We start from the raw sequence: 14,476 nt of genomic DNA, 5'->3' as shown, positions 1-14,476 counted from the left end.
GTCTCAACTATGTAGCCCTGGCTGGCCTGGGAACTTACTGTGTAGGCCAGGTGGGCCTCGAACTCACAGAGTTCCTCCTGCTCTGCCTCCTGAGTGCTGGGATTAAAGGGTTTTGCCACCACACCTGACAGAACCATGTTTATTTTGTACTTAAGGGATAGAAATCACTGTTGTGTGGTGTCCATCACAAGTGTGTGATCTCCAAGCCCCAAGCTGTGGGATGAAAGAAGGCTGACTCACTTGTCCTCTGCTTCCTCAGGTGCCCTGCTATGCATTTGATGACAAGTTAAAGAAGCATGATTTAAACCCACTGATCAGGTTGAGTGGTGCCTACCTGGTAGACGATTCTGATGCTGACACATCTCTATTCATCAACGTGTGTAGAGACATAGGTAAGAGTCTTTTTAGGGGGAAGGGTGGGGATTGGTCATTATATGCCCTGGCCCCTTTGACATGCACATCGCCATTAGTTCTCTAAGAAAGCTGTTGTCCTAAAGGTGTCCTCTGGACAACTGCATTCATCTCCCTCAGCAAGGCTGATCCTACCCTCTTCCAACCCTGCAAATTCCACTCAAGCTATTGCTTCTGTGGAGGTTTTCTCTGCCAGATACTTGGGGGTTTGGGGCTCCATGGTGAGGTTTGTTTCAGTTTGCTGTGTTTACTCAAGTCCTGCGGCTTTGAGTGGAGGCTGGGTAAAAGGGACTGAGGGATAACACAGGCTTTGAGAATGTGTCTGTGATGTGTGCTTGGCATGGGAATGACTTCTGGTTTTCTTTGTAGAACTGTGAGAGGCCAGCATATCTTTCCTTGATAACCAAAGGCTGTAAATGAAGGCCTTTATCTCCGAGGGCTGTACAGTTGTACTGTGTATTTATTTATTACTTGCTAAGCCTCTGGACTCTTGTGCTTCCCTCATGGTCTCAGCACTGGAAGCCCTATAGACCAGGACTGGTCTTTCTGCTGTGTTGGCTGCAACTGTGCCATAAAGAAATTGTACTGCCAAGGAAGAAAATTTAAAAAGGAAGGAAAGAAGGAAAGAGGCCAGATTTTTCTGTTTTCCTTACGTTTCTTTTCCAATATTTATGAGATGTTGGTCTTAGAAAAATTTTGGGGAAAAAACCAAGTTCAGTGCATGACACTTAGTGGGTGGTGGGAATATAACTGATCTACAGTTCTTTATATTGTATACGGACACATTCCATCTTACTTGTATATTCTGATTAACAGTTTACAGTAATAATTAGACTCCACCCAGGACTGCCAGTGACCAGTGGTGATTTCAAGTTTTCCATGCGAGGTTAAAGTAACTTAAGTTGGGTTGTAAACTTCTGCAAAAATGTGATGTTTCAGTTTTGAAAACATTGAAGTTTCTAGTTCTTAAATCCTATTTGGAAAACAAATTTGTGTTCCTTAAAAACAACCCCCTTTGAGTATTATTTTAATTCAATAACTACCTTAGTTTTTCTTTCCAATTTTCTGGCAGTTTAGGAGAAAACGGCCTTTATGGTCTTTAAAGGTGGTCCTGTGTCCTCCGCTGCTCCTTCTTTAGCCCCAGGAAATTGCCTCACACTAACTTTGAAGGTCCCTAAAGCCTCATGCCCACGTTAGACCCGTGGCTGCTGTTTACTGACTTGCCTTTCCTTGGCCTTTGGGAAGCAGGCAGTCTGCCTGCCATCACGGCTCCGTGAAGTAGTTGCCCCTCATGGCAGTTGCTACGTGTGGAAGCAAGCGGCTGTTTTGAGTCCAGTTGGGTTTGGGGAGCAGCCAGGAGGCAGAGTATCCAACATCGAGCCCCTGTGATGCAGTAGCCTAGCACAGCAGTTGCTGTGTGTGGAAGTACGTGGCTAGTGGGTTGGGTTTCTGGAGGGCTGGCAGGAGGCAGGGTGTCCTCCCACTGTGACTGAGGTAGTTGTTGAAGTCTGGAGAGGTGCTGCTGGTTCCTTACTTGTGCAGTAGTGTTCAAAACTTCCTATGGCCGGGCGGCGGTGGCGCACGCCTTTAATCCCAGTACTCAGGAGGCAGAGCCAGGCAGATCTCTGTGAGTTCGAGGCCAGCCTGGTCTACAGAGCGAGATCTAGGACAGGCACCAAAACTACACAGAGAAACCCTGTCTTGAAAAAACAAAACCAAAAACAACAACAAAAAACCAAAATTTGCTATGGCTTGGCTACTTTAGCGGTTCGATCAGAGCCTTTATCATCCTAAAGTTTCTGCCTTCTGGAGCTTGGGGCTGGGGAGGAGGAGTACCGAGTGGAGGAGTAAGCACAGTGTGGTCCAAGGTCTAATGGGGAAAGGGGAAGCCGGGAAGGAGGGAGTGAGGGAGGAATGGAAGGAGGGAGTCATCCTTTAGGATGTGAGCCCAGACCTGTCTGTGGCTTCTTTCTTTCCATTACAGAGTCTTGTCCCTAGAATGCCTCATTTTCTAGCAACTCAAACTTAAAAAAGGGACAATGCTAAAGTTAGACTTAAGGGCACACGTGAACATTCGTAACCACAGGTGACAAAGGAATGTCTGTCAGGCGGGTCCCTTGTGTGCCAGGCAGAGTGGTGCCTGGTGCTTCTTGGCCCACATATTATGTGGAATCTCAGAACATGACGGGTGGATGTGAAAGTCCCTTTGCTGGTTTAGAAGCCTGGACATAAGGATTCCCATGAGTTCTAACTTTGTCGCTGTAAAGTGGTCTGTGATGTTTTGCAGACGCCGTTCGAGACCCAAGCACGCAGCTAAGAGCCTGTCCTGCTGGTACTGCCGCCTGTCTGCTGAGGGGAAACCAGGCATTTGATGTTGGCCGGCCCAAGGAGGGGCTGAAGCTAGTAAGCAAGGACAGGTCAGTCTGTAGCCACCTTGGCTTATTTTAGGTCCTCAGCAAGAGCCTGCCTTTTAGGGGGACTGATGGAGAAGGGAAGGGAATGGAAGCCTGGTAGTGGGGGTGCTGGCATGATCAAAGTGTATGCTGTGTTTATGTGTGAAAATGTCATTGTGAGACCTGTTGTTATGTACAATTAATAACTGGTAAGTTAATACTGGTAAAAGATGAGAAACAGAAAGAACCTGGCTTGTAGGAGCCAGGGAAGCACACCCTATTTCCAGCAGGCTGGTTGGTCACTGTCCTGTCTCAAGCTGGTTTCCATGGTGCTCACTTGTTTTATTTACTAGGTGACATTCATTTGGCTTTGTGAGACAGTCTTGCCGTGTAGCTTAAAGTAGCTTGGAATTCTTGATCCTGCTCAGTTTCTGTCACTCGTCAGGTTATCTGTAGCCTTTCTTTTGGAGAGATAGGTGGGGCAGTTTGCTGGTGGCCCTCCTGCACGCAGTTTCTTTCTGTCTGGGACACGGTGCACACCCTCCCCCACCACTCTCTTACGTGTGCAGGTTCCTGTATTGCCTGCGGCCTCAACTTCAGGAGCATGACTTTTTTCTCTGACCTGTTGGGACTGATGCAATACTAGACTGCAGACTTGTACTGTTAAAGCAGGACCTGAATTGGAAAAAAGCTGAGAGTGTTCTGTGTCTGCGTCAACTTGCTCACATTGCCATAAGCAAATACCACAGAGTGGGGCATTTGAACAGCAGGAATTTATTTCCTCAGCTGCAATTTCAGAGACTAAGAGTCCCAGACAGGTTCTCCGCACCCCCCCCCCCTTTTTTTTTTCTTTTTTCTTTTCTCCGAGACAGGGTTTCTCTGTGTAAGAGCTCTGGCTGTCCTCAAACTCAGGTTGGTTTCTTATGTGGCCTATCTCCTTGTTCTGTTAGAGGCCATCTTTTCCCTGTAGCTTCACAAAGTCTTCTGGTCTGCGTTCTCATGTCCTCTCAACAACAGAACTGTAGCATTAGGATATCATTTGTTAACCTCTTTAATGTCCCTGTGGCCTAGTAATCACCTGTTGGAGCATGTCTGTCAGGGCTGCGCTATTTGGAGTTGGGAGGGATTGTCCAGAGTGACAGGGTGGTGATTGAGGGCCCCAGGTGGTGGCTGAGGGCTCAGGGAATGTAGGATTCCATGCAGAGCGTGGCTTGTCTGTAGTCAGCACTTGTGTGGTGGTGCATGGGTGATACGGGCATGGCCCACAGGTGAGGCAGGAGCCTGCTGACGACTGTGAGTGCTTCCTTGGTAGAGACATGGGTTGGGCTTTGGGTGCAGCAGCCCTAGCCTGTGGCTGCTGTGCCCGCCATCTTGACCAGCCACAGGCTGACAGGTTGACATACAGCTCTTTGTTAGGGAAAGATCATGGAACCTTGTGAGGAAAAACGTGTTAGGCCTCTCAGCTGGGTTGATCTTGCTTTAGTAGGTCCCTTACGAAAGTGGTCTCTGTTATGTCGACAGCTTCCTTTAGGGTGTTTAGTTTGCATACCCATCGTATATTCATTTGACTTTCAACAGGAAGAGACTCTGAAGTTTATACTTTCCTGCTTTTTTAAAATGGAAATAGAACAATGCCATTTTATTGTTTTCCTCTGTACTCCATTCCTCAAATGTACTGACTGCTCAGGGCAATGCAACGGTTTGAATGTAATCTGCACTTCTGTAATACAATTTTTCCACATGGCTTCTGCAGGCTTGTTCTGAGTTATGTGAAGGAAGAGGCAGAAAAGCCAGACTTCTGTAATGGTCACAGCCCTGCAGTGACGATAACATTTGTGTGCCCATCTGAGCGGAGAGAGGTGAGTGACTTGTCTCTAAGTGACTTTGAAGATGTGATCCTCAGCCAGACTTGCGCAAACGATCGTGTGTCTGTGTTTGAGACACGTGGGTGGGTGCCGGGAAGGGTGACACACTAAAGGGACCTTGGACTCTCGGTAGGGAACAGCTTCTAAGAGCTTCAGCTGCCTCTGGCGGCCAGTGTTTTCTTCCTTGTGTGTGTTAGTTTAGAGACAGGATCTTTTTGTGGACCCTCAGCTTCCCAAGTGCTGGGATTACAGGTGTGCACCGCAGTGTCTGCCTGCCCCTCCTGTCCTGGGATTACAGGTGTGCACCACAGTGTCTGCCTGCCCCTCCTGTCCTGGGATTACAGGTGTGCACCACAGTGTCATCTGCCCCTCCTGTCCTGGGATTACAGGTGTGCACCACAGTGTCTGCCTTCCTGTCCTGGGATTACAGGTGTGCACCACAGTGTCTGCCTTCCTGTCCTGGGATTACAGGTGTGCACCACAGTGTCTGCCTGCCCCTCCTGTCCTGGGATTACAGGTGTGCACTACAGTGTCATCTGCCCCTCCTGTCCTGGGATTACAGGTGTGCACCACAGTGTCTGCCCTCCTGTCCTGGGATTACAGGTGTGCACCACAGTGTCTGCCTTCCTGTCCTGGGATTACAGGTGTGCACTACAGTGGGTTCTGGAGATGAAAATGACATGGGAATAGCTTTACATACTGAGCTATCTTCCTAGCTCTGAAGCCTGAGAATCTTGTAGGGAGAAAGTCACGCTGTCTCTCTGCTCCCAATTTCCTCTCCTGCCTGCCATCCCTCTCACTCACAGCCATAAATCTGTCTCTTGGCTGCTTTTAATTTTCATTTTATTTATTTACTTGCTTGTGGCTGGGGTTAAGAATCAGGGCTTTGGGCATGCCAGCAGCTATTTTACTGGTGAGCTGTTTTTAAATCTTGGAGAGAGGCAAATAGTCAGATGTCCTTTTCAGATGCATAGTTTATTGTCCATACATCATAAAAGAGGGGGGCACCTCAGGTGAAATAAATCCAACAACCTGACAATCCAGCTCTAAGTGATGACACCGAGACTCAGAGTTCACTCGGGGACAGTTGGGAGAGGTGGTGGCACCAAGCAGGTTGCAAGTCTGAAGGCCCAGTGCTCACAAACCCCCACGTCCACACCCACTGGTGGGCAGGACAGTGAGTGGACGCTGGCTCCACTGCAGATGTCCCTTGAAGGTTGGAGGCCAGCTGACATAGTCTCAGTTGTGCTTAGTCAGGTCAGCCAGGGTGCCGGACACTCACCCCCACAGGGTCAGAGCCAGAGATCTGGGGAGACTGGTCACCCGAAGGGTCTCTTGTTGCTAGAGTACGTGTATAGCTCTCGTGTGCTGAGGTGCATTGGAGACCAGCATCCGCTGAGCCTTTTGAATGAAGCCTGGGTTTTTATGACCCTTCTGAGGCTTGTCTTATCTTTGCAGACCTTTTGGCCTCTGCCCCTGATTGGTGTGGGTCACCTGATTTTTTCTTTTACTATTTTGTAGTAGAAATAGAGGGCTGAATTCTACTGCTGAGCAAACCTGGAGCTTGCTCTGATTTCAGGCCAGTCACTGGCCTGCTTGGTACATGCGTGGAGGTCACAGGGATACAAGCCAGTCGAGGCTCAGCTTATCATTGAGCACCTCTATCTGGTTTTCCTGTTGCTATCTGCTATCCTGTTGCTTAATGGGTACCTTTCTGGCATTCTGAGTGTATGTTGAGGAAGGCTCATGTGTACTTTGTAGTTGTATCTGTAGACATGGAATCTTAATCCTGGTGAGATTCTCTAGGCAGCAATGCTGCTAGATTCTGGAAAGAAAGCTTCCACCAGAATGGTTAACTACCAGAAGTCTGCTCGCCTTCATATTTTAAGAGATCCAAGGCATTTCTTGGTGCTGTTTGTGGGCCTGGAGGTGGTTCTTCAAGGTGTTGTTTCGACAGAATGTGTGCTTGTGTTGCCCTTGAGAAGTTTGTTTATGCATTTTTTGTTGGCTTGTTGAATGCTTTGGCAACTGATATCTAATACACATTAATCTTGTTATTTTTTTTTAAAAAAGATCATTGAATTTATGTACTGTAAAATTCATCTGTTTTGTTATACAATTCAATGGATCCTAGTATTTTTACATAATTGTGTATCCTTTCTAATTGTAGAAATGCCCCCCTCCATGCTTTTGCCTATTAGCAATTAATTATTTTCTCCCTCCTCTTCTCACAATGTACACACCACATGAGTCTGCTTTTTGTCCGTGGGTTTGCCCTTTTTGGATAGTTCATATGAATGAAACTGTGTAGTGTGTAGGTCTCTGGTGTTGACTCTCAGCAGCTCCTTGGCAGGCTGTACAGAGCCTAATGGTGGGAAGAAGCATCAAGTTTTAGTCAAGCAGAGGAGGGTTGTGGCTGCAGTTCTTCCAACTCATGATGTGATCAGTGTGAACCATGACTGGCCTCCATCAGGTGTGCAGAAAACACTTGAGGGGTTAAGGTGCCTAGAGCAGCTGGTACTGGGACCAGTGTTCCCAAGGGTAAGAAGGAGGTATGACTCATGAGCTGGGAACCTGCTAGCTATCCTCCATGGTTTCCACCAAAGATCAAAGCACAAGATGGCAGAGTACATTTGCTGTGGCTGGGGAAACCTGAGCTTCATCCAGAGCAGCTTCTTAAAAGAATTTTTAAAATTGCATTTGTTTAATTGCACCTGCCTGTGTAAGGGTCACATGTGGAGGTCAGAGGACAACTTGGTTTTCTTACACCATGTGTGTCCTAGAGATGGAACCCAGGGCATCTGCCAAGCTTAGCAGCAGGCACCTTTACCTGCTGAGCCATCCCACCTGCCCCAGAAGAACTTCTTAAGTGTACATTTTGAGGTGTGTGTATGTCAGCGACAGAGGTATGCATGTGATGTGCGCAGAGTATTGTGTATGACGGACAGAGGACCTGGGTATTGTTCATCAGGAGCTGTTTACACTGTTATTTTGAGAAAGGATCTTTCACTGGGACCTGAGACTTGCCAGATTCATCCAGGTTAGCCAACCATTGGGCCTCAGGTCAGGGATGCTTCCTCCTCGGCACTGTGATTACAGAGTGTACACTGTCACACACGGCTTGGTCCATGGTCTTGGCGTTCAGTTCGGGGCTTCTGTCTTGTACAGCAAACACTTTACTGACTGAGCTGTTTCCCAGCCCAGGTTTTGTTCTTTTGAGAGAGTCTTGCCATGTATGTAGGTCAGCTCAGGCAGACCTTAAATCTGCAATGCCTCTGCTTCAGCCTTTCGAGTGCTGGCATGCGTAACAGGTATGCAGGACCACAGCTGGTCAGAGAAGTTCTGAGGGCAATGGATAATGGTGCTCTTAGATGGCAGTATTCCCTCAGCTCTATGGTTTGGAACCACCCATAATGCTTACCAGGGTTGTACTGATTCTCCAATGATAGAGTTTAGAGTGGACTTGCTAACCGAAGCTTGTGTGTCCCTCAACGGTCATCAGAAAGAAAGGATGTAGGGTTATAAGTGAGTACAGTTGTTCCAAGTCAAATGGAGAAAAAAGGTTAAAAACAAGTTTTAGATTATGCTGAGATGACCCAGTGGGCAGAGTGCTTTCTGTGCATGAGGATTTTAGTTTGAACCCCAAATGCCCATTTCTGTAACCTCAGTGCTGGGTGTGTTAGGAGACAGGTAGGTCCCTGGGTCTCATTGACCAACCAGTCTAGCAGAGCAGCACTCTCCAGGTTCATCTGGTATTCTGCCTGTAAAAACCCCACAAAAAACAAGGTGTGAATTGATAGAGGAAGACATCTGAAGTTGACCTGTGGCTTCCCAATGTACACACAGGTGAGTGCACCTGCACACATACATGCCCCCCTCCCCCCAACCCGAGTTTTAGTAAAAGTAAATAGAATTAGACGTTCAAAATGTGCCAGGGACAAGGAACAGAAAAATACCAAGTTCTAGCAGCCTGTCTTTGGGCTTTCCCAGAACATGGAAGGTGTGATTGTGAACTGCCTCTAACACTCTGGTTGCTCCCTGTAGGGCACCATTCCCAAACTCACTGCCAACTCCAACTGTCGCTATGAGGTTGAGTGGGTTACCGAGTACGCCTGCCACAGAGACTACTTGGAGAGTGAAACCTGCTCCCTGAGCAGTGAGCAGCATGACATCAATATTGACCTCAGTCCCTTGGCCCAACAGGAAGGTATGTGTGTGGCTACCTCTGTTCTGTCCTGTGCCTCACAGGAGCCCAGCTGGGAGAGGGGAGAGATGGGCTTGGGTTTGCTTAAAAGAAATGCCACACTTTCTGACGGGTGTGAACAAACACTCCCTTGTTTGTCCTTTCTCTAGGGTCCCTCTATGTTTCTGATGGAAGAGAGTACACGTTTTACATGAATGTCTGTGGGAACACAAAGGTCCCACACTGTAATAACAAAGATGCTGTTGTTTGTCAAGTGAAGAAGACAGATTCCACTCAAGTCAAAATAGCAGGAAGACACCAGAACCAGACCCTCCGGTGGGTGATTCTCAAGTGCATTGTGTGTACTTGTGGCCCATGGCTCTCCCCTCCCTCTTCCTCTTCCCATTTCCCAGAGCACAAGACAGTCAGAGCCTAGCACGTCTTCCTCTGAGACGTGGGCAAGTTGCCATTGGTCCCTGAGCAGTTGGGCAGCTTCCTGCCTTTGATAAGGGTACATCTGTTAGAACTATTGGTTTGTAGATGTATTGTTTCTGAGAACCATATTGTAGGGAATTTAGGTAGTTAACAGTTTATATGGCTATTGTTTTTGGAATTTGTGTTTCTGATAAGTCTTCTTTTTTCTTGTTCTTTTTTAAATCTCCTCTGGCAGTTTGAGAACCTGAAATACCATTAGCATTATATATAAGTTTTAAGGAGCTAAAAACCTCACTTAATGTAATTCTCAGGACCTTAACTTGGCAGTTGGCTTCCCAAAAGCAGTAAGAAGAGGCAGTTTTCTGAAATTGAGTCTTACACCAGATCTTGTCGAGATGGCGCCTTTGGAAGTTGCTAGCGAGGCTGTTTAATGTGTGGACATTATTCATGTTGCATAAAGTCCCCGAGTGACAGCCAAAGCAGTCTTTTGCTGCCAGCAAAGTGGCCTCCCTCCCTCTGGTCCCTTACTACTTTACAGCAAGAGGCCGACAGCCTGCACATTTGGAACTCATTTCCGCAGGACGCTTGCCCAGCTGGCTGGAGAGCCTGCTGTTTTATGTCAGTAGTGATTTGTGAGTGGTGTGCAAAAGGCTTAACAAAGCAGTTTTTGAAACCTCAAGTTTCTTGGTTCAGTAAAGCACTGTGTGTTCACGAAAATCTAGGTACTCAGATGGAGACCTCACCTTGATCTATTCTGGAGGTGATGAGTGCAGTTCCGGCTTCCAGCGAATGAGTGTCATCAACTTTGGGTGCAACAAAACCGCAGGTGAGTGAGTGTGCACTGCCCAACCCCCCGCTTTGTGTTAAGGGGCTTGCGTGTGTACGTGTGTGTCTTTTCTTGGAAGTCGATTCTGAACAGGGGAGTGAGTTGGCTGCCTTTGGGGCTGGCTGCCTCCAGTCCCCAGGCTTCTCTTGTTACAGGAATGTCCTCCTCCCTGCCCCCACTCCCCTCCAGGATGCATACATACATCCTGTTTCCATCGTCCTCTGCTCTCCATGTTTGTTTTGGGAATCTGCCCAGTGCTGGGCTTGCTGAAGAGAGTCTGTGTCTTAAATTCTGCTGCAGGCACGTTCAGCAGAGCAGGCCCGTTCGTTCGGCAGAGCAGAGGTGGCTTCATTTAGCAGCTTCACGTGTGAGCCACTTCTTTCTCGTCATAAGAATTTTTACAGAGTGATAGATTGGTAGAGTTTGAACTTGGGAATTTTGGGGTGCTGGTGAATGAGTCCCAGCTGAAGGCATGACTCCCTTTGGGTGACTAGAGGGTTCCCCGAGTCACTGGCTTGTGTGCTCATCACATCCTGATTTCAGACATCCCTAGCACTGGTAGGGAGATAAGGTTCTGTTTTTAGAGATCTGTCTTGTTCAAGCACCTCTGGCTATGCCCCAGGCACCCCTGGCTGACCTGCTTCCGTACTGGGCTCTCTTCCTGAAACTGGGCCTGGTTTCCATTCTCATCTGTGTGCAACTGGTCCAAGCTCTCAGGGCTGCTCCTTGAGGGTGTTTGTTTTGTATGTTTCTATGGTCAGTCTCGGGTGGTTTGATCGTGGCTGGTTCCTGCATGATTCATAGTAGGATCTGGGGGCAACCACTGTGCCTGGAGTTAAGTCCTCATAAACTTGCTAGTTTCTAAGCAAAGGGCCCTGAGGGCTGTGGGTCACTGGGGCCCTCTTCTTCCACTGGAGTCTTTCATTGGCTCTTTCTTATCACTCACAGTACTTGCATGTTTCCATGCCTGTTTGCTAAGGCCCTCTCCACAGGGGCCTGAGGGTGACAGATGGTTCTCAGGGAGTAAACAGACTGAAAACAGAGATAAGGGTTTTTATGGCTAAGTATAGGGTAAAGTACTAAAGCTAAAGTCTATTGTTATCTGCCCTTACCCAGGGAGGCTGTAGGTCATCTAGGTCAGTGGGGTAGGAGAGCAGCCAGAGCAGAGGTTACAGGATGGGGACAGTGAGCCTGGTGCCTGAATGGCTGCAGGGCCCAGGATGTGGGGTCCTCAAAGGCATGGACTAGGGAGCTGTGATCAGGCCTGTGGCTACTTGCCTAGACAGGCGCCTGAAAAGGCTGGTAAAAGTCACGTGTTGCAGAGAGGCTGACTCCATCTCATACAGGGTGAAGTCACGGGGAATCTCAGTAGGGCTGTGATGTGCCTGTGGCTGAGGAAGAGAAATAGAGCGGTTGTCGGGTGCCTCCCCACACCCGCATCCCTTCTTCTGCTCTCCGTCCTTACCGGGATGGGCCCTCGGCAACTTTCTCCTAGTTCTGGATCCTATTCTGTCCCTGATCCCTGGGCCGTGAAGCCTGCTGTTACTTCTGTGTCCTCAGCCAGCAGACACCAGGCTGGTGCCAGCTCCTCTGGTCTCTCCTCTGGCTTCAATTACGTTGTCGGGTGCTCCTGTAGTTCTGCTCAGGCCTTCACTGCAGCTGAGCTGAGGTCTTAAAGCACAGGCTGCCCTCACTGTGGATGCTGGGAAGGTGGAGTGATGAGTCAGCAGAGGACCTAGGAGGATGGAGGAGTCCTGGGTGACTGAAGGCTCTGACCATGGAGAGCTAAGGTTGAGTGAGTTAAGATTGGAATTCATTGCCAAAGGCCTTTTCAGAACATAAAACTGCCCAGACACCACACCTCAGGGATGCAGGCAGACACGTGGGAGGTGCATCTAGCTGGGATTATGAAACTAAAGGTAGAAAAAAAGGGCAGCTTTGTGCCTGTGGCCCACCAGCTGGGAAAGGCCAAGGGATAGGGTTTCTAGAGGGAGGGGCAATGCTTTGCTCCATCCTAGGCTCAGAAGAAGTGGCCTCTGAAGAGGAGAGCTATGCCGTTCTGGGCAATGGATGGGGCCTCTGTGGGTGGAGGACGGGGTGGTGTTAACTCTAGTGGGACCTGACAGACACATGTCCTGACAGGCTGCAAGTGTGGGTGCCCACAGCATGGGAGGTGCCTTGAACTTGTGGGGTGATGGGAGATGCTGCCATGCTTTAGCTGAAGTAACTGCACAGGATGCCTGTGCTTCTGCCTCCATTTGCCTCCATGGTGCAGGTGTTGGGGAACCTCAGGCCTTGCTCATCAGTAGTCTGTACTCTTGGAACTGGGGCTCTGGTCTCTGTCCTCTTTTCTTTGTACATGTTACCCCACAAAGTTCTCTTTCCATCTCTTCACTGAGATACTATGAGCAGCTTTCCGTAAAGCCTGTGGGCGATGTGGCCTGCCAGCTTCAATGAAGTCATTCTAATCCCTGGACAACCAGCTAGACAGCTGCCATTCATCCTGATTTCTGCTTCTTCCCTGGCTCTTCAAAAGTTCCTGCATTTGGGTCCCATCACTGAGTTGTATGCTTTCCTGTGGCATTGCATGTGTAGGTAACAACGGGAGAGGAGAGCCTGTGTTCACAGGTGAAGTGGACTGCACCTACTTCTTCATGTGGGACACTAAATACGCCTGTGTCAAAGAGAAGGAAGATCTCCTCTGCGGGGCCATGGATGGCAAAAACCGTTATGACCTGTCTGTGTTGGCTCGACACTCAGGTATTGCTTTTCTTTTTGGGGAACCACAGGATAGTTGACCCAGTGGTTTGGGGTCATGGCCCCCTTTCCCGTCTAGCAGTAGCACAGACAATAAGGAACACTGAGTGAAGAGGTGGACTACCTGCCTCTGAGCCCCCCTTTTCTAGTTGTGTTGTCTTGGTTCACCTTCCCAGTTCATTTAGAACTCCCAGGGACCAACGGTGCCAGGCCTCGTGCTCTGGGCTTAGAGGCAGTTAGTTCACTCTGGCAGCCTTTTGAGGTGGGGATTGCATTTAGCACAGGGACTGAGGAGGCTGGTGGAGCTGGTCTCCACAGTGTCTACACCCAGTGCTTCTGCCCTTTTATGGCTGCCTCTTTGCTTTCACTGAAAAGTGATCAGCATGTTCCTGGTCCGTAGATCTGGGAGGGTTGTCCAGCATGGGTCGGTCGCTCTGTGCACCACAGCGTGTGCCAGTGTGAGGGTGTCCATCCTGGGGACTGGCGGAGCGTTTGTCACATGGAAAGCACTAGGATGGGGCTAGTGACTGGCAGCGACCTTCATGGGTGGCATCCTGCTGAGAATAGATGAGGTAGGAATGAGAGCTGATGCCCAGAAATACCCGGTCCTCCTAGGGGATTTCTAGAGTAGCTTTGTAGGGGCCTTGTATCTCCTAAGGTAGAATTAACTTGCACCAGTACCAGCTGTAGCTACCTATCCCATTGTCTTTGGAGGCCCATCTGTTTGAAAAGTGCTGTTGGAGGAATTCAGGGTCCATAGTAAATGATCTCTATCAGGTAACTGCTTCAGCAGTTAAGTCATCTTCGTGGCGTGGTTCAGTCGTTAAGTGTCCTGGAAGCTGTAGGAACACAGAAAATTTCTACAGGAGTTAAAATAGCTTCAGGAAGCCAAGGTTGGATCCCATATATGTGTGCTAATGAAAGGGTGGGTTTCTGCAATGTGGAAAGAGTTGTAATCTCTGGACTAGAACCCTACTAAGACTTCTGTAGTTCTAGCCAACAATGTGGGCTTCAGAAAGATTGCCAGGCTCTAGAATCTTAAAGAAAGCATGAGTGTGGTTAGAGGAGGTCTCTAGTCAACACTCCCTCCCCTTCCTCCATCTCATGTGTTATACTTCTGAGCCACACATAGCCCCATGAAGTTTTCTGGTTGTTCTTTGTTTTGTTTTTTTTCAAGGGAAGAGGGTATATTGGCTTATAGTTCAAGAAGGAATGCAGTCCATCATGGCGACAGGAGCATAGGTGACTGGTCACGTCACACCTGCAGTCAGGAACACTTTCTTTTTTTTTTTTTTTTTTTAAAGTTTTAAGTATCAGTGTGGTTACAAGACAAATTGGGATCTTGAGGGATGATGCAGAGATACATTAATTCACTTAGCAGACTTTGTGCCACAGCCTGGCTTTTGAAGAATCTGGAGTGTTTTTGTAGCATTTGCAACCAGATAGACCAGAGGATGCTGTGAGCTGAGAGTTGAAATCTTCCATGCTGCTTCAGAAAGTCCCACCCTGGAGACTGCAGCCCACACCCCGCTCCAGCCAATGCATAGTGCTTTGGGGGAAACTTGGGCACACACACTGTCTTTCAAGGTTATGGACTTGGGAACCT

General features: G+C 48.5%; 1 protein-coding gene across 1 annotated transcript in view; it reads left to right on the top strand.

The window, feature by feature from the left end:
- The window catches only part of Igf2r (insulin like growth factor 2 receptor), a 98,098-nt gene that overhangs the window by 35,584 nt on the left and 48,038 nt on the right, over positions 1–14,476 (top strand). The window contains exons 5-11 of the mRNA XM_052750850.1: positions 260–392; positions 2,699–2,828; positions 4,558–4,663; positions 8,714–8,876; positions 9,023–9,188; positions 10,010–10,113; positions 12,709–12,873. Of these exons, the coding sequence (XP_052606810.1) occupies positions 260–392; positions 2,699–2,828; positions 4,558–4,663; positions 8,714–8,876; positions 9,023–9,188; positions 10,010–10,113; positions 12,709–12,873 (967 nt within the window). The remainder of the gene's footprint in view (positions 1–259; positions 393–2,698; positions 2,829–4,557; positions 4,664–8,713; positions 8,877–9,022; positions 9,189–10,009; positions 10,114–12,708; positions 12,874–14,476) is intronic.

This window comes from Peromyscus californicus, unplaced genomic scaffold, assembly GCF_007827085.1.
Source record: "Peromyscus californicus insignis strain IS unplaced genomic scaffold, ASM782708v3 Scaffold_22__1_contigs__length_63687245, whole genome shotgun sequence".
NCBI lineage: Eukaryota > Metazoa > Chordata > Mammalia > Rodentia > Cricetidae > Peromyscus > Peromyscus californicus.
The sequence above is the reverse complement of the archived record's forward strand: the minus strand, read 5'-3'. Positions and strand labels throughout refer to the sequence as shown.